The 17,256-nt window shown below is 43.4% G+C and overlaps 3 protein-coding genes across 5 annotated transcripts; 2 read left to right on the forward strand and 1 right to left on the reverse strand.

Moving 5' to 3' along the window:
- Window positions 1-56: 56 nt before the first annotated feature.
- On the reverse strand, window positions 57-5,260 carry LOC115761015 (putative fatty acyl-CoA reductase CG5065). Of its 2 annotated transcripts, none has more exons than XM_030702629.1 (7): window positions 5,101-5,260; window positions 2,855-3,040; window positions 1,788-1,881; window positions 1,552-1,715; window positions 701-1,486; window positions 383-640; window positions 57-327 (listed from the first exon to the last, which is right to left on the reverse strand). In XM_030702629.1, exons 2-7 carry the CDS (start codon window positions 3,019-3,021, stop codon window positions 243-245), a joined length of 1,554 nt encoding a protein of 517 aa, XP_030558489.1. In that variant the 5' UTR covers window positions 3,022-3,040; window positions 5,101-5,260; the 3' UTR covers window positions 57-242. The 2 variants fall into 2 exon arrangements, with proteins under 2 accessions (XP_030558489.1, XP_030558490.1); XM_030702630.1 differs by lacking the exon at window positions 5,101-5,260 and adding an exon at window positions 3,997-4,114.
- A 3,345-nt stretch (window positions 5,261-8,605) lies between these two features.
- Window positions 8,606-13,889, forward strand: LOC115760828 (FMRFamide-related peptides). The gene is made up of 2 exons (XM_030702352.1): window positions 8,606-8,772; window positions 12,472-13,889. Exon 2 carries the CDS (start codon window positions 12,483-12,485, stop codon window positions 13,524-13,526), a length of 1,044 nt encoding a protein of 347 aa, XP_030558212.1. The 5' UTR covers window positions 8,606-8,772; window positions 12,472-12,482; the 3' UTR covers window positions 13,527-13,889.
- A 478-nt stretch (window positions 13,890-14,367) lies between these two features.
- Window positions 14,368-17,209, forward strand: LOC115760943 (electron transfer flavoprotein-ubiquinone oxidoreductase, mitochondrial). Of its 2 annotated transcripts, none has more exons than XM_030702523.1 (6): window positions 14,368-14,461; window positions 14,661-14,725; window positions 15,038-15,264; window positions 15,332-15,903; window positions 15,968-16,417; window positions 16,479-17,209. In XM_030702523.1, the coding sequence occupies exons 2-6, from the start codon at window positions 14,698-14,700 to the stop codon at window positions 17,014-17,016; spliced, it is 1,815 nt and encodes a 604-aa protein (XP_030558383.1). In that variant the 5' UTR covers window positions 14,368-14,461; window positions 14,661-14,697; the 3' UTR covers window positions 17,017-17,209. The 2 variants fall into 2 exon arrangements, with proteins under 2 accessions (XP_030558383.1, XP_030558384.1); XM_030702524.1 differs by lacking the exon at window positions 14,368-14,461 and adding an exon at window positions 14,480-14,498.
- The last annotated feature ends 47 nt before the right edge of the window (window positions 17,210-17,256 follow it).

Genomic DNA, 17,256 nt, shown 5'->3' on the forward strand with positions numbered 1-17,256 from the left:
GCCAGCCAAATTCATATCGTAAGCGCCAAAATTTGAATTTGGTTTGGAATATCAATGTTTTATTTGCTGCATTTTGAAAACTTATTGCTAAACATTTACAAATAGATTTTGACAGCTAATCAGCACCAACTAAAATAAAAAAGACTTAAAGACATAACAAAACGTAACAAATACGGCATAACGAACGGCTGGGGAGCAGTTTTGGTCTTAAGCACTTAACTAAACTTAAAGGGGAACGATGTTTAGCTGGCAAAGAAACATCTGTAGAGCATATATAGAATGCCAAAGAGCCACATGCCCTTGTACAGCTTGTCCACGAACCACATACTGCAATTTGAAAATATTATATCACTATGCATAATTAAAAAATTCAATTGTTTACATTTTCATGTGTCGCCTGGCCGCCGGAATAGACTCATCCGATTCCTTGAGGATCAGACGACGCGCGCACAACACACAGTTGGTGAAATAATCTATCAGATCCAGATCAATTTTCTCAATAACATATGTTTTTCGTTCCTTGTTATTCATTAGCTTGCGTAATTTAACCGCTTCTGAATTATCAAAACTCCACACATTATTGGCATAGTACTCAAACACTTCGAAGCCCTTGTAGATGCGATTCTGGACACGACAGAGTCTGTGGATTCGATTAAAAATAAATATAATGCGGCTTCACAAAATAATTTTGTGCACTTACACAGGCGGATAGCGTAAAAGCAATAGCAATGCGTCCACAAACAAGGCCGGCATCCATTGGAAGAGTACCATGCAGACGTAGTGCACCCAATAGTTGGATTTCATGGAGCCACCCGGATACCAGGCCACACCATTTAAGGGCACCTTATTCTCAATAACCCAACGACCGAGCTCGATAATCTCTGCCCAGGAAACCTTAATGTCATTGGAAGAGGTCATGTGCGCGACACGATTCGTGTGATCCGTGCCAGCTGTAATATTACGCCAACTGGCCACCAAAATGCCATTGACGGCCACGTCCACGGGCAAAAAGTCACCGTAACCGGACGAATTGCAGTACATGGTGCGTATGACACCCTTGCCGGCGCCAATCAGCAGACCCGTGGGTCCATTAATATTGTCCGTCCAGCCGGGTATGGGTTCCTTCCAAATGGGTATGACAATAGATGGACGCAAGATGACGGCCGGCAACTCGTTAAATTTCTCCACGACCAGCGCTTCAGCCAGGGACTTGGTATAGGCATAGGTGTTCGGTATATCGCCCAGAATCTTGCGCTCAATGAGGGACACCTCCTCATCGGACAGCCATTCGCAGGCCTGAATCACCTGGTGAGGATTTGCGGGCGGATCGTACGGCTTTTCGTACAGCGTCTTCACATGCAAATGACAATAGGCCGTCGAGCAGTAGGCAAAGAAGTCCAAATGCTTGAGCGTGCCGGCCAGCTCCAGCATATACTTGGTGCCGCGTGTATTCATGAACACGGCATTGCGCAGCGGCTCATCAAAGCTAGAGGGGAAGGGAGGGAAGCATAGAATCGACATCGTATTTGACTGAGATTCGCTGCCACTCACCGAACTGTGGCGGCACAGTGATACACAATGGACACCTCATTGCGCAGCGTCTCCAAATCCTGCTCGGAGATGCCCAGGCCAGGCAGCATCACATCTCCGGCTATGGCCACCACCTGGTCGAATATGCGCTGCTCGCCGCGCAGCTGTTTCACCTGGTCGAACAACTGGTAGGGTAGGGGAAGGGGGAGCGCGGTTTATTGTGTTGGTTAGTTACCCGGACAATTATTAATAATTACCACATTCTGAAATATATCCTTAATGCGCTCCTGCGGATCCTTGCCCTTCTTGGTGCGTATCAGCAGATAAATGCGCTTCAGTTCGCCACACGAGCTGCAAAAATTAATAACGCTTTATCTCAGTGAACATAATTGAGAATTATTGAGGTCACGTGTGCCGGCAGCAGCAGCTGTTGGCCAACGCGGCCAACGCAGTCAAGCAGCTCAGCCCAGCTCACCTGGCCCGCCCACTTTAAGCTGAATGAATATATATTAAGAATATGATGTAGTATATGATGCAATGCATTGGTAAGTTGATATACTAAGCTTCATTAGAGTCCAAGCCAAGTCAAAGCTTCAAGTTCTACTTATTCGGAGTATGTAAATTGTATACCCTTACAGAGGGTACTCGTATTATTGTTATGCCATGTGTTACGCATAAATATAATTTTATAATTTATTTAATTGTGGCATCGCAGAAACAAAGTACTTAGCATAATGTCTTAATAACCCGAACTATGTTAGACCTTCGACCCGAGCTAATTATGTGATTAAATTTTGAACTTAAAGCTTTAGACAAACTAATGGAGTTATTTAATATTATGTGTGGAGCAGAGGAGAAAGGTTTCTGTTTATAATAAATATTTTATTACTACTATTATAATTATATTTACTATTATTTTAGTTTTTAAGTCTATTCTGACAAAACTTGCCGCAGATTATTCATTTTCTGTTCTTTCAACTTTATGAAAACATTTTTTCTATATATCCCAAGCTAAATATGAGGTTTACTAACTGCTCTACGTGATAATAGAAACCCTTAACTATTAAAGTTTTTTTGTTGCGATATTTGCCCTTAAGGGTATTAAAACGTCGGCAACGCGAAGAAATGCGTTCTTTTTTTACTATTACCAGTTATACTTTTATAAGATCATAAGCGCTTGTTAGACTTTGCTTTAAGCAAGGTGCTAGCAAGCAAGGCACAAGATAAACTCAAAGCTGAGGTCAAACTAAAATCTGTTTAGTATACTATAACAAGTATAACAAGTACGCCCCTTGGATATATTCAACCCATAATTAGTACTCACCGCAACAGTTTCTCCACCAGCACCTTGCCAAGGAAGCCCGTGCCGCCCGTGATGAACAGGCTGCGATCCTTGAAGCTTTCGGCGACGCGATCTATTTCGTTCTCATCCACATGGCCAATGGTCAGGTGGCCCTCCTTCTCGAAATCAAATTTCGGCTTGGATGTCATCGTTAGTTAGACGCGTTGCCTGCAACATTTGAGAGAATTATAAATAAGTGCCCTCGTCGTTGGCTTATATGTTGCTAATCAAGTGCACTATAATTTTATTTGATCTTGGCTGTGTGTTCAACTTGTTTTACGGCTCGAACAGTTGGATACGACAGCTAGTTGACAAGTGGCTGGCCAATTCGTCGCTTCGCCTCATGACCACCAGCGAGCCGCCAAGCCATCGAATCGGCCAAACATGGCCCAGCCGCATATTTGACACCCAGCCGCATATTGCGTATACGCCGCGTGGCACATATGGGCCAATTAAGCTAGCGATTGCAACAGCCAAGCAACTTGGCTGGCTGCTTTTGGCCAGCATGTGTGCCATGATAGTGAGCTTGTGAGTGCAGTCTGGCGATTCCGGCCAAATTGGCCAGCCACGTGTCCTTCAAAATTGTTAATGGAACCTGTTGGTTAAAGCCGAATGCCAGAGTCCATAATGCAAAATGCAATTAAAAAATGGATAATTGAAACGAGTGAACTTTGCATAAGCCACAGATTGAAGTCTTATAATAAATCCAAATACAACAAATTAAAAAAAAATTTGTATTTCCATTTAACGATCGCTTTAGGTTTTGATGAGATTTCGAAAGCGTTTTGTCTTGTGTGCAAATTGAAAAACAAAAAAAAAAGTGTTAATTGCTTTAGCATTGGCCAACAAGAATGGCAAGGCGCAGGCCAAGTTCACATTAATTAGCCATGTTTCGCTTTGCAGTTCCGTTTGTCATTAGAATTCAGCGCCAGCCAATATATCACATTGCGTATCGGGCGCACAGAAACCAAAGACTCAGGCAACGAACGCGATGATGAAAGTGAAACTCGCGGCCTACTACAGTTACCAGCTGTTGGCCCAGATGTTACGAATCTTTGACCTGGTTTTCGCCAACCGTTGACCTGTCTGCCGATAAAACAAAACAAACACAATATTAAGCTCACTTTTCAAGCTGTTGCAATTAAATGCAGCACTTTAAGTGGAAAATTCCCATTGGAAATATAAACGTGGTAACAATATTGTTACATTACATTTTGCCATTTAATAGCAACAACAACAACAACAACGACAATATCTCTGCGATGCGATTTATGCAAACGTTTTGCCCGTCATTCGGTTACTGCCGGGTCAGTCGATGCCGTGAGGTTCACAGTGTTCAGAAACGTTTCGTTGACGTCTATCGAGAAATGTGGGGACTTACATACTGCACACACGTATCTCTACCTTTATTTAAGAGCGTGTGTTAACTGTCATTCCAAAGCGATTTCCACTGCAATTACTGCGGCTGCTGTTGTTGTTGTTGTTGTTGTTTTGATTGCCGTTGAGAGCCTGCTTGTGTTTTAGATGTGCATGCGCACGTTTTCCAGATAAAAAATGGGCAAAAGACAAACGCTTACAGTAGTTTTCTTTTTTTTTTGTATACTCTTCACACAGCAAATTGACAAATTTGCAATGCTTTAAATTGAATTAAACGCGCAACAGTGGAATATTTCAATAATCTGCTCGAAAACAATGAAAATGCAGTGGAAAACTTGAGCAGCTGTTGCTTTATATAAAACGCATTTACGAGAGAGCTAACTGAGCTACATTATAAATGAAAGGACACACTTTACCACACAGTAAAGGCCTATTAAAGTTTGTAAACTCTTTGGTAGAGTATAACAAAAGGAACTCTCGACCGCAAGCCCATCTGGCGCATATGGGACAGCGACAGCTTAAGTATAGTTTTTGGCAATTGCCGAAAATAAAAAAATACAAATAAAACTAAGTCTGACTGGTTCAATTGCATTTTTCGGGTGAGTTGAGCAACCAGTTTGGGCCAAGCCAAAGATGTCAACAAAAGAAGCAGCAATTAATTGACGAAAAAAGTCGGTAAAAGTCAAAAGTTATAAACATTTGATACTTATCGAGCATACAAACTGTGTCAAGGATAAAATCTAGTAACATTTTCACAAACAGCTAGGCAACACTTAAAGATAGGCTTAAATGCTAAAATTATTTAAATTCTATTGTTGCACTTGAAGTGCCTGTCATAAAATGTAGCACACCTTCTTTTATGGTAAATCACTGAAAGCACTTTGTATGACTTATTTTTTATTTATTAACACTTGCTGTTGTGTGTAGGGCCTGTGTTTTTAGTTAATCAGTAGTAAATCCTTTTAACAAGCGACATGCATTCGCATAGCCGTACACACGCTTTGAATGCCAAACACCAACTGAACAAACTCGGCTTCACAATTAGGAAAAAGAGCCTCGCACTCAAAATACCAGCCCAATAGAAAACCGCTAAGTGAATACTATGAAAAAAAAAACAACTCTAAAAAAAAACTAAACTAAGCATCGCTTTGTATAGTATCGGCTAGTTTAAAACACACCGACACACTGATCTCCCAAAAACTAGCTGGGCACACACTCACACTAACGAGAGACATTGAGAGAGAGAGAGAGAGAAGCAAACAGACACAAGCATACAGTTATTTGAGTATGCAAAAGCACGCAAGCAGCTGCTGCAGTCGCTGTCAACGTCGGCGCCGCCGCCGCCGCCCAGCGGCCAAGTTTGGACTCTCCCGGTCAGAGGTTCAAGCTGTTCACTATGTGACGCTTTCTCAGTTTTGTTTTTGTTTACGTTTTATAATTGACTGCGTGCGCTCTAAGTAAACGATCCAAACTGTCGTCGCTGCTGCTGCTGCTGCTGCTGCTGCTGGTGCTGTTGTTGCTGCCCGGCAAAAGCTTCTATCAATAAACAACAACAACTACCGTTATTGCTCAATGCCTGCAGTTGTTGTCGCTGCTGCTGATTTCCCATGCAGTTTAGAACATGACGCAACTGATCAGCAGCAGCAGCAGCAGCAGCCGCCATCGCACAAACATGTTCGTTTACCGTTTTGAATTTATGTTTATAGCGCGCAGACATTTTGTTATGTCTTGCAATTGTTTATGGTATAAATCTTTATAGCACACACACATACATGCATGCATGTGCACATGCATAAATTTCCAGTGTGTGCCCATTAATTAGACAGAATTGGCCATGGATAAGCTGGTCGTTACTTATTAGTTACACTTGTTGACTCGAAAACAAATAAAACTCGGCACATAAACAAAAAACTAAAAATTAAGACGAAAATTCAACAATGGCATTGATATCAAACACATTGGCTGCGCTTTCAAGCGGCCCATGACAACAAGAGCTAACTAACTAAATCGTAAAAAAGGCTAGTAAAGTTCGATTTTTTTGACCACCTAAAACCGTAAAGCCTACGGCTTTTGGCATTTGGAGCAAGCGGTTGTCAAGCGAAGCCCCATTAAGCTAATCAGGTTCGGCTGTTGCTCATTGACGGACACCAATTTTATTAGATGTATTCCATATCCATTGTTGAGCTGTGGTATATTTAAAAAATATACATTTTAAGAGTAACACTTTACTGGAAAATACTCTTATGTGAAATGAAAGTAATAAAATACTTATTGGTATTCATAATTAAACAAATACAAATAAAATTATATGATCGCAAATCAATTTTTTGAAAATAATGTTATTTAAAAAAAAAACGTATAATAAATATATTTATAACTAAGTTCTTTCTTTTGGTAATGCAGAAGAAGAGAAGAGGTATATATCGCAAAATATGTTTATATTTAATTTTCGAATCTGTCAAAAATGCTAAATAAAAGATTATCTAAATATTTATTGAGCAGTAATGGATGCTAGTTTATTTAACTGATTTTCAATTACCTAAAAGTAAAGAAATTATATATTTGAAAGGTTCAAGTCGAGCTGTCCGCTTGCAGAGTATCGAAAATTCGTTGAAGTGAACTTAAAGCACGCTTAATCTTAATTTCCGATATATATATTTCAAGTTATTTATTTCGAATGTGTTACTCACTGATGGAACAGCGCGACGGAGTCCACGCTCTCGGTCAAGAAAACGCTTTGAACTTGAGCGTTGTTAGCGTTAGGTATTTATGCAAACGGATTCAGCATCATGCATATTTATCGATGCAAATGTCTGGCTATTGATTTTCGACGATCGTTAGAAAACAAAAAAGAAATAAGAATTGAAGCGAACTGCCAGACACACAATGGTTGACACATTTGTTGCAAGTCATGGTCCACATCTTGGCCGGACGCTGGGTGTGTTCTTCAAATTCAGACACGCAAATAAAATAAGAAACGGGTTGAAAACAAAAAACTTGGCCTTTCAAAGTGTGGCCGTAATTACAGACTTCCGCTTAAGAAACCGAAAGTGTCCGCCCAGCCAAATGGCCAAGAAGTATTGGGCGAAGAGCACACGCACACAAGGGGGTGGGGCTGGGCGCAGTCGGGCAGACGCTTTGGGCTGCTGAAGGCGCCACAATGTATCCCGTTACAGGGGCCATAAAACTCCATAAGCGACTGGCGACAAGGCCAAATTATACCGCATACGCACACGTAGCCATGGTCTAAGTTGTGTTGGACCCGGCTAATTGGATGCGCACGCGGAGGTGGGGGGTGGGGGGGGGGGGGGGTGACTTGGATTCTCTATAAACTTAAAAGTGGGCGGCGCATAACAATTGTGGGCGATTTGCATACAATTTGGCGCTTGAATTACCAGCAAAGCGGCGTCAAAATGTTGCTGCGTCATCGCGGGGCCAAAAAACCAGATGATTTTGCCATGTGCTAAATATAAACACATGCATATTATATATATATAATATATATACTATATATGCACATGCATGCGGCTAATAAAGATATTGTATGGCCAGCACAATGCAGCTGTCTGCTGGCCATTGTTTGTCTGACAGTCCGTCTGACAGTTTTTGTCTGTCCATCACAAACAAACATATCACAGCCAAAATGGCAGGCCGACATTGTCAAGGCCCGCTTCTGTTCAAAGCTTGCAGTTTAACGATAAATAAATTGCACAAAGACACCAGCAAAAAAAGAACTATATATGCTACAGTTGCAAGTGCTTGACTAGCAGATACCCTGTAGCCAGCGACAAGCTGCCTGGATTTTAGTTCTTTGAGCCTGGTTTTGGCGAGAGACCTGCCCAAAGCCTTCTCCGTTTTGAGAGTCAGAAAACCCAAAAGGAAGCAAGTTCCTAGCTCACGAGCAGCAGGAGTATTCCCGGATAGACAGACATGCAGAACTACAACGACTCGGCTGTTGATGCTGATCAGGAATATCTATATATATATATATACTTAATGGGCTCGGTAGAGCCTGCGTACGCTTTGTATCCTTTTAGCCCGTTTACAATGGACTTAGGGTATAAAGAGAGAAAAGTCGCAGCAACTGTTGCCAGCTAACATGTTGCATAAACATGCCGCAGCAACACTTGTTGCTGCCTCAACAACACCCACACACACACACACACACACACACACACACACACAGCTGCACGGCAGCACGCAGAGGCTTTGGCCTGCCGCCTGCCTATTATCCTGAACAAAGGACACCGTCGGCTGTCGGCCGTCGGCCGTCGGTTGTACGTTGTCGGCCGCCGTCTAACGGTATATAAAACCGGATGTTTCGCCAAACATTTGCACAGAAGTGTTCCACATTGCCACGGTCAACAAGTGTCCTGACCAAAATCAGAAAGAAGAAGAAGCCCAGGGTAGAGGAACAAACCCACGAGTGGCCAGTGAAAAGTGTTCTTAAGTTTCCCATTCCCCAACGGAATGTCGATTTGATTGCATTGCAATTTTCGTATAATTTTAAATATTTGAAAAAGGTGAGTTTTTCAAAATTTTTAAGTCCTAAGCAAAGTGATTTAAGTGAAATAATAAAGCTTACTTGGGTGGAAGAAAGCTGAAATAGTTTGAAAAGTTTTAAGGCTTAGAAAATAAGTTTGAATATAGTTAATAGCAAGTGAGATTAGTTATTTGCGTTGTGGATTTAATGCTAAAAAAAAGTTAAAGAATTTCGCAATAATGGTTAAGTTTTTAAACCAACTTAACAGCATCGCACTTGCACAGAAAACTTGGTTTAAGCACGAACTTGGTTTGAAAACAGAAGATTATATTGTCTTAAGAATTTTGGAAATGAGCTGAAATATTTTTTCTTATAAGTGCAGCATTTGTTTGTTTAAAGCTTTCATCTTTTTTTCGAATTTTTACAAATATAGAAACTTTAATTTTCGAAATTCAAATACGAATAGCTCAGTTTAAAAATAGCTTAGCAAAGAATTAAATATAATTTAAACAGTTTTACAAAACTGTACCCAGGCAAGAGACCAAATGAGAACAGCTTGCACTTCTATTCCTTCAAGCTGTTCCCAGCTGAATTTCACACTCTAAACACTTGCTGAGCATAGAGAGCATATGTTTTCTGGAATGCTACGTTTTACAAATACTTGAAATTGTTTTTTTAAATATCAAATTTCATTTCTCTTTCAAAAATTGGCCACAGTTAAGGGCAAAGGCAACGACCCCAGCACGTGTGCATGTACTAGACAAATACAGGTGGAATGTTAGGTGGAATATAGTAGTTGGCACACGCAAACACACACACACACACACACACACGGTCATTTTGGGCTAATGAAAGCAAATTGAAATATTTACGGCTGCACTTCGGAGAGAAGCGAACGCAACAAAGCGTCGCTAGATTTCCATTTGCCAGCATTTCCGGGCAAATGTTAAAGTTGCATGCCCCTTTGGCCAGGTGGAAGCAACTGCAGGTAGCTCAAGCACTAGAACAGCGAAGCGTGTACAAATTTTTGATTTATCACTGACAAGAGACATTTCCATACGCATAGTTGTATGGCCAGGAGAGGGCTTAGATTTAACCGAGTGTGCCACATCCCGCATTCCCCGTGCCGCATGCGACAATCATTTGTCTTTGGTCGGGCGCCGAGTTGTTGAGCTGCCTGCTGATAAATTATATATGCTTTTAAATATAACACATGCACAGATTGCCACGGCCAGGCACATCAAATGTATCGCATTGCGCCATCTGCGTCAGGTATGAAAATCTGATTAAGCGTTCGCCTTCAACCAAAAGGCGTTCCCAAAATATACAAAGTGTCAGCTTTCATATTGAGAGCTAAACGAATTAACGAGCGTGTTATTGATACTGATAACGCGGCGTATGCGTAATGTGGCACCATATTAATAATATAACTAAGCGCAGAGTACAAGATATTTGGGAAAGTTGCCAAATGAATTATCGTTCGATTGACACTCAAAGAAGTGCTTGCAACATGTGGCATTAAGTGCTCAACAACATAATACGTGCGACAAACTTAACACAAATGCAAAGACACTTTGACAAATGCACAAATTTGTTGGCATGTTGCAAGCAGCACTCTTTAAGCCAAACACTGTGGCCACTGAGGCAGCATCAAGGGGCACAGTTGCACTTGCCGCAGGCCCTGCGACCTGTCCGCGCTGTGTACACATGCCATTTGTCACCTGTTGTCCCACAAAAATATATGAATTGCCTTTGATTGCGCTGGCAACAGCAACAGCAACAGCAGCAACAGCAACAGCAGCAACAACAACAATATTTTAAATAATTTTGTGTTGCTTTTTTTTTATTTGTACAAAAGTTTGTGTAATTTTACATTAATGTGGAGTACATAAAATGTATGTTAATGTGCAACAGTCGCCAGCTCATCAGCTAGGGTCAAGTTGTTGCTGCTGTTGTGGTTGCTGCTGTTGTTGTTGCTGCTGTTGTTGTTGTGCGTCTGCGTGGCTGGTCAAGTTTTTTAACAGTTTTTTATGCTGGCCGCGTCAGTTTTGAATTGAGCGATAAATTGGCCAACTTTGCGTAGATTAATGTCAAGTTTAACATGCAGCGCAGTTTCAGTTATGAACGCGTTTTGTTATCAACCATACAGGCAGACTATTTTCAGGGTTTTTCTTGGCTGGCAAGCGGAAAGAAAACGTGCTAAATGCCAACAAAAATAAAAACTGCTTAGTCATGTATTTGATATACCCTACCAGAGCGTATTTCGAGGCGCATTTCGCCTAGAAAATAGCCCCAGTGAAAACTCTCTTGGCGGTCGTGTTAAGTTTGTACGCCTCAAAGTAGGGCAATGGGCGTGGCATGCAACAAAGCAATGTTCGCCTAATAGTACAGCCTTCACATATGCATACTACATTCTTGCTGAGCTTGAAGAGTTACCTCTATATAGGGTATCTGCCGGTCTGCCTGTGTGTCTGTCCGTTCAATCTCAAGGATCTCCTAGGGACATGGCCCAAAAATCGAATTGGGACTAGCGAGAGATCCCTTGGCCAAGTGCTTCTCCCATTAATGACGAATTAGCCATAAAAGGAACGAATAGAACAGCTGTGAGCCTTTTTGCACACAAAAATTGCCGATATCTCGTCTATATCTTGGAGCATCCCTACGAGTCCTGTGGCAGACGAGGCGTAATCGCCAGCAGCCAGCAACTAGCCCAAGGACTCTGTTATCGTCTGATTAGTTTTCGAGATATTCGAGATTTTCCGATTGCTGATTGAGCTCCTGACGCACCAAATACCTTGGGCTTAACTTAACTTTTAAGAGGTTTTGCTAAACAGCTTACATTAAATGGGAAGTTCATAGAAGTGTAGCACTTAAGAGCTCTAAAACTTCGTGTATAGTTATTTACAACTGGAATTTTCATGGAAATTGCTAAATAGTTTCCATGAAAATTTGTGTCCATGATAATTTGTGTTATAAATAATTATAATTCTTCGCACTTATAAGAAGAAAAAACTTTTCTATAATTGGCATTTGCAATTTTTGCAACTTTTTAAGTAAGCCCAAAGCTTACGTTTACTTACCCACCTGATCCTGATGCAACGTGCGCTCATCTTTGTCAGCTGCCAGTTGCCAGTTGAGGCCTTCCACATCCGAAAGCCATAATCATTTGCATCTCTAATGGCCTGCTCTGACGGAGTGCGGACGTTCATATACATCAGCCCCGGCGCCCAGCCCCTGCTCCTGGCGTAGACCATCAGCTTAGCGCCTTTAACAAGTTGTATTAAGGTTGTTGATGGCCGTGTGTGTGTGAGTGTGTGTGTGTGTGACAGCGGGGGCAACTCATGTTGCTGTTGTTGCTGCAGGTGTTGTTGTTGCTGTTGTTGCTGTTGTTGTTGTTGCTGTTGCCTTTAATGCGCTTGGTTAACTTTTTACGCGCACATTCATATTTCGCTCTTGGCCAGGCGGATTATCGCATAAATATTGTTATGGTTAATTAGCGGGACACTTTGTCTGGCCGGGCAAACAAAAGGCGTTAAGACGCTGCCACCGGAGTAGCCTGCTGCTGCCTGGTTTTTGCTGCTGTTGCCAGTTAAGTAAAATGAATGCGTTCATTGCTTTGGCCACGAGGGCGTTAATGTGATTAAAACTGGTTATAGATAATGCGGCAAGTGATTTAGTCAACACCTCATAATTATGTTCCCTTCCTCCCTCTCTCTCTTTCTCTCTCTCGCCCTCTCAGCACCTTCAATCATGGGCATAGCACTGATGTTCCTGCTGGCCCTCTACCAGATGCAGTCGGCCATCCACAGCGAGATTATCGAGACGCCGTCCAGCTATAATGAGAACTCGTTGCTGGAGGCAGCTGCGGAGGAGCCCAATTCAAGAGCCGCCGCGGCTGAGTCGGATCTGTTGGATGGACTGATGAGCACCGATAATCCCAATCCAGAGCAGCAAACCGAACTGGAGTTCCGCTATCCGATCTCGGCCATTGGCATTGATTATGCCAAGAATTCGGTGGTGTTGCGTTTCCAGAAGCACGCGCGCAAACAGAACTTCAAGTACGATCCGGACTACGAGATGAAGCGCAAGTCGCTGCAGGACAATTTCATGCACTTTGGCAAGCGGCAGGCGGAGCAGCTGCCTCAGGCAACTGGACCCGGCTACTATGAGGCGGTCAAGCGCGCCGCCATGGATCGCTACGGACGCGATCCCAAGCAGGACTTCATGCGTTTCGGGCGTGCTCCGCCTTCGGACTTTATGCGCTTCGGACGTGCACCCTCGGACTTTATGCGTTTCGGACGCGATCCCAGCCAGGATTTCATGCGTTTCGGCCGATCCGATAACTTTATGCGCTTTGGCAGGAACCTGAACTTTCACGAGGAGCTGCGCAGTCCCAAACAGGATTTCATGCGTTTCGGTCGCCCGGACAATTTCATGCGCTTCGGCCGCTCCGCGCCCACAGAGTTTGAGCGTAATGGCAAAATGGACTCGAATTTCATGCGCTTTGGCAAGAGATCAGGTGTAACGGCCAAATTGACCAAATCCCAGCTGCAGCAAAACAAATTGACAACTGCCGATGGCAAGCAGCAGCCAGCCGAGGAGGGCAATCCCACGGACAAGGCCATCTCCATGCTATTCAATAAGCACCAGCAGCAGGAGCAGCAGCAGGGACTGCAGCAGCAGGAGCAGCAGCAGGGGCAGAGGCAGGGGCTGGAGCAGCGGCAGCAGGTGAAGAGCAGCGCAGAGCAGAACAACTTGGAGGAAGCCAGCGTGGAGCAGTTCTATGAGCCATAGATTCTACCGCGCACAGCACACTGTAAATATAAATTGGCAAAAAAACCGCACACTATGATAATTGTACTTAACACTATGTATGTATGTACTTAAACGCATTATAGATATTGCAGAAGAAATTTAAAAAGAAAAAAAAAAACGTTATTTGAATTTTTAATGGGGCTGGATTAAAAATTCACCACGCTTTGATCAGATCATAAGAAAAACAAACAAAAAAAAAAGTATAAAGCTCTAACCAAAGGTCATACACACACACACACACACATACACCAAAGCACATACTTAAGTGTAATATCGCATTCAAAATAAATTCAAAATATTAAATGTACTTCTTTAAATGCATTGAAATGTTGTGAACAATCTATTAAATAAAGACTACTCGCTAACTATTGTTTGCTTTGTTTCAAATTCAAATTTAAGCTGGCATTGGCATTGACCTTAACAATTCAAATTGAAGCTAAGCGATTTGTAGCTGGCGCCATCTGTTGTGCGGTGGCCAATACGGCAAGCAGTGCTGCATGCAACAATTGCTTGCATCGCGCAGCAGCTGCTCGCGATGTGGCAACGCTGCGGCAACAAGTTTCAGCTAGAGATGAGCTCGTGCCGGATTTCGGCAACACGGCGCAACATTGAAACAAAGTATACTCCTTATCAATATGCAAAATAATCAATTCTTAAAGATGTACACACACAAATTTCTCATGATTTCATTGGCTAAATCTAGATAGATATATTTACTTGATATTAAAGAAGGTGGTCAGGCATTGCCGGTAAATGTGCTGCCAGGTCGTGCGCAATCACGACACGCGCTCACCTCTAGCTTAAACAGCTGAATGTTGCGGTTGGCTTCTGTGTGCACTAGCCTCTGAACCTCGCGTTTGTCTTATTCCGTATTCAATTTGCAGAGGCCTTATTGCCACAACGAAATCTCAACTGTAAGGAACAAATCAAGATCTTTGGAACCAATATAACGTATTTATATAAACTAATTGAAAATATAGCCGCAGCAGCGCAGTCACCAAGTCTAAAGTCCAACTTGTTGCTCTGTTGGCGGCTGCGGCATTTATTGTTTTCGTTTCCTATCCACATACATAACAATATAAATAAATAAAAAATTTCCTTTATATATTATAGATTTTTCAATTGAACTTTGCTGGCCAGAAAAGCGATTATGTCGGCCCTGCTGAAAATCCACAGAGGTGAGTTTCATCCAAAAACCTGTCAACAGATTTCCAACAAGACAACAACAAACAATTCGGCGGAATTACATAATCAAAATGATTGAGATGCGAGACAAAAGACATTAATTAAATATGGGCGCAGTGATAACTTGGCACTTGGCCAATTTATATAATATTAGCTGGTCATCGAGCTGCAAACTCTTTAGACCTCTCCTGTTGTTGTTCTTGTTGTGCTCCTTATCAGAGTTCTTATCAGCTTATGCGCTTTGGCAATAACTATGCAGCTCGAGTTTGATTTTAACTGTCGCATAATTTCTTAACCACGCCCAGTTCACAAACTCTTCACGCCCGCCTTTGTGCGTAGCGTTTCGGAGGCAGCGAAATATCCAAAGATTACCACGCACTACACTCTGAATCCGCGCGAAAAGGACGAGAGATGGAAGGATGTGGACATGGAGCGTTGCGTCGAGGAGGTGGACATCGTCATCGTGGGCGGTGGACCAGCCGGCATGTCAGCTGCCATACGCGCCAAGCAGCTGGCTGCTGAAAAGAATCAGGTGAGCAAAGAATCTGTCGCTGTGCGAATCATACGATTCTTAAGTTCTTCTTCTGCTTGTTCGGCAGGAGGTACGCGTGTGCGTTGTGGAAAAAGCCGCTGAGGCGGGCGGTCACATACTTTCCGGCGCAGTCATCGATCCGATCTCATTGAATGAGCTCATACCCGACTGGCAGGAGCAGGGCGCGCCATTGAACACGCCTGTGACCAAGGACACCTTCTCTTTCCTCACTGAAACGGGTCGCTTTTCGATACCCATTTTTAAGGGCTGGCCCATGGACAATCATGGCAATTATGTTGTCCGGCTGGGTCACTTAGTCAAATGGCTGGGCGACCAGGCGGAGGCTTTGGGTGTTGAGATTTATCCCGGCTGTGCGGCCTCTGAGGTGCTGTTCCATGAGGATGGCAGCGTGAAAGGCATTGCCACGAATGATGTGGGCATTGCCAAGAGCGGAGCTCCAAAGGAAACCTTTGCACGTGGCATGGAACTGCATGCGAAGACCACAATCTTTGCCGAGGGCTGTCGTGGCCATCTATCCAAGCAGATTATGCAAAAGTTTGGCCTTAATGTCGGCAGCGAGCCGCAAACATATGGCATTGGACTGAAGGAGGTGTGGGAGATCGCTCCCGAGCTGCATCAGTGAGTCTTTAACAAATAGCACCCAACAATTGAACAATTGGTGTTAACCCAATCGTACCCTTAGACCTGGTCTGGTAGAGCACTCAATTGGCTGGCCCCTGGATCGCTTTACATATGGTGGCTCTTTCCTCTACCATCTGAACGAACCCACGCCCACCATCGCAGTTGGTTTTGTAGTTGGCTTGAATTACAAGAACCCGTGGATTAGTCCCTTCCAGGAGTTCCAGCGCTTCAAGACGCACCCCAAAGTGCGACATATATTCGAGGGCGCCACGCGCATAGGCTATGGTGCACGTGCCATTAACGAGGGCGGTTTCCAGAGTTTGCCCAAGAAGTTGTCCTTCCCAGGCGGCTGTTTGGTGGGCTGCAGTGCGGGCTTCCTTAATGTGCCACGCATCAAGGGCTCACACTATGCCATGAAGAGCGGCATGCTGGCCGCTGAGAGCGCATTGGAGGCAATTAATGAGGGCACGCAGACAACAGCTGGCGTGGAGCCCATCAGCTATGCGGACAAGTGAGTTGGCAATATCTAATCTTAAAGCTTACCTGAAATCGAATATATTTCCCTTTTAAAGAATTAAGGAGTCCTTTGTTTGGAAGGATTTGTACAAGGTGCGCAATGTGCATCCGTCCTTCCACAACCCTTTGGGTCTCTATGGCGGCCTTGTGTTGAGTGGTTTCTCCATCTTTATGGGCGGTCGCGAGCCCTGGACGTTGACTCATGGCCCCCAGGATCACGAAACGTTGCAGCCCGCCAATGTTAGCCAGCGCATTGTATATCCCAAGCCCGATGGTAAAATCACCTTTGATTTGCTCTCTTCGGTGGCGCTGACGGGCACCAATCACGAGGGTGATCAGCCCGCACATTTGACCCTGAAGGACGATCGCATACCCGTGGATCACAATCTGGCCCTCTACGAGGGGCCCGAACAGCGTTTCTGCCCCGCAGGCGTATACGAGTATGTGCCCAACGAGGAGGGTGGCAACATGAAGCTGCAGATCAATGCGCAAAACTGCATACACTGCAAAACCTGTGATATCAAGGACCCCAAGCAGAATATCAATTGGGTGGTGCCCGAGGGTGGCGGCGGACCCGCCTACAATGGCATGTAATCCCATCTATCTGTAAAGAGAGAAAAATAGCAATTTTATAAGTTGTACCACAATTGCATTTGATTAGTTTGTAATTCATATAAAAAAAAAACAAAAGATGCTAAATTCAAAATTGTTCGGAAATTATTTCTTAAAATATGTAATTAATTGCGTAAGTTCAAAGACAATAAAGGAAGTGTGAAAAAGTTAGTGAAGTTCAGTTGCCAAAAAGGTTTTTTTTTTATTTAAAAGTTTCTACTC

Source organism: Drosophila novamexicana, unplaced genomic scaffold (assembly GCF_003285875.2).
Source record: "Drosophila novamexicana strain 15010-1031.04,08,12 unplaced genomic scaffold, DnovRS2.1 tig00000462-arrow-pilon, whole genome shotgun sequence".
Classification (NCBI taxonomy): Eukaryota; Metazoa; Arthropoda; class Insecta; order Diptera; family Drosophilidae; genus Drosophila; species Drosophila novamexicana.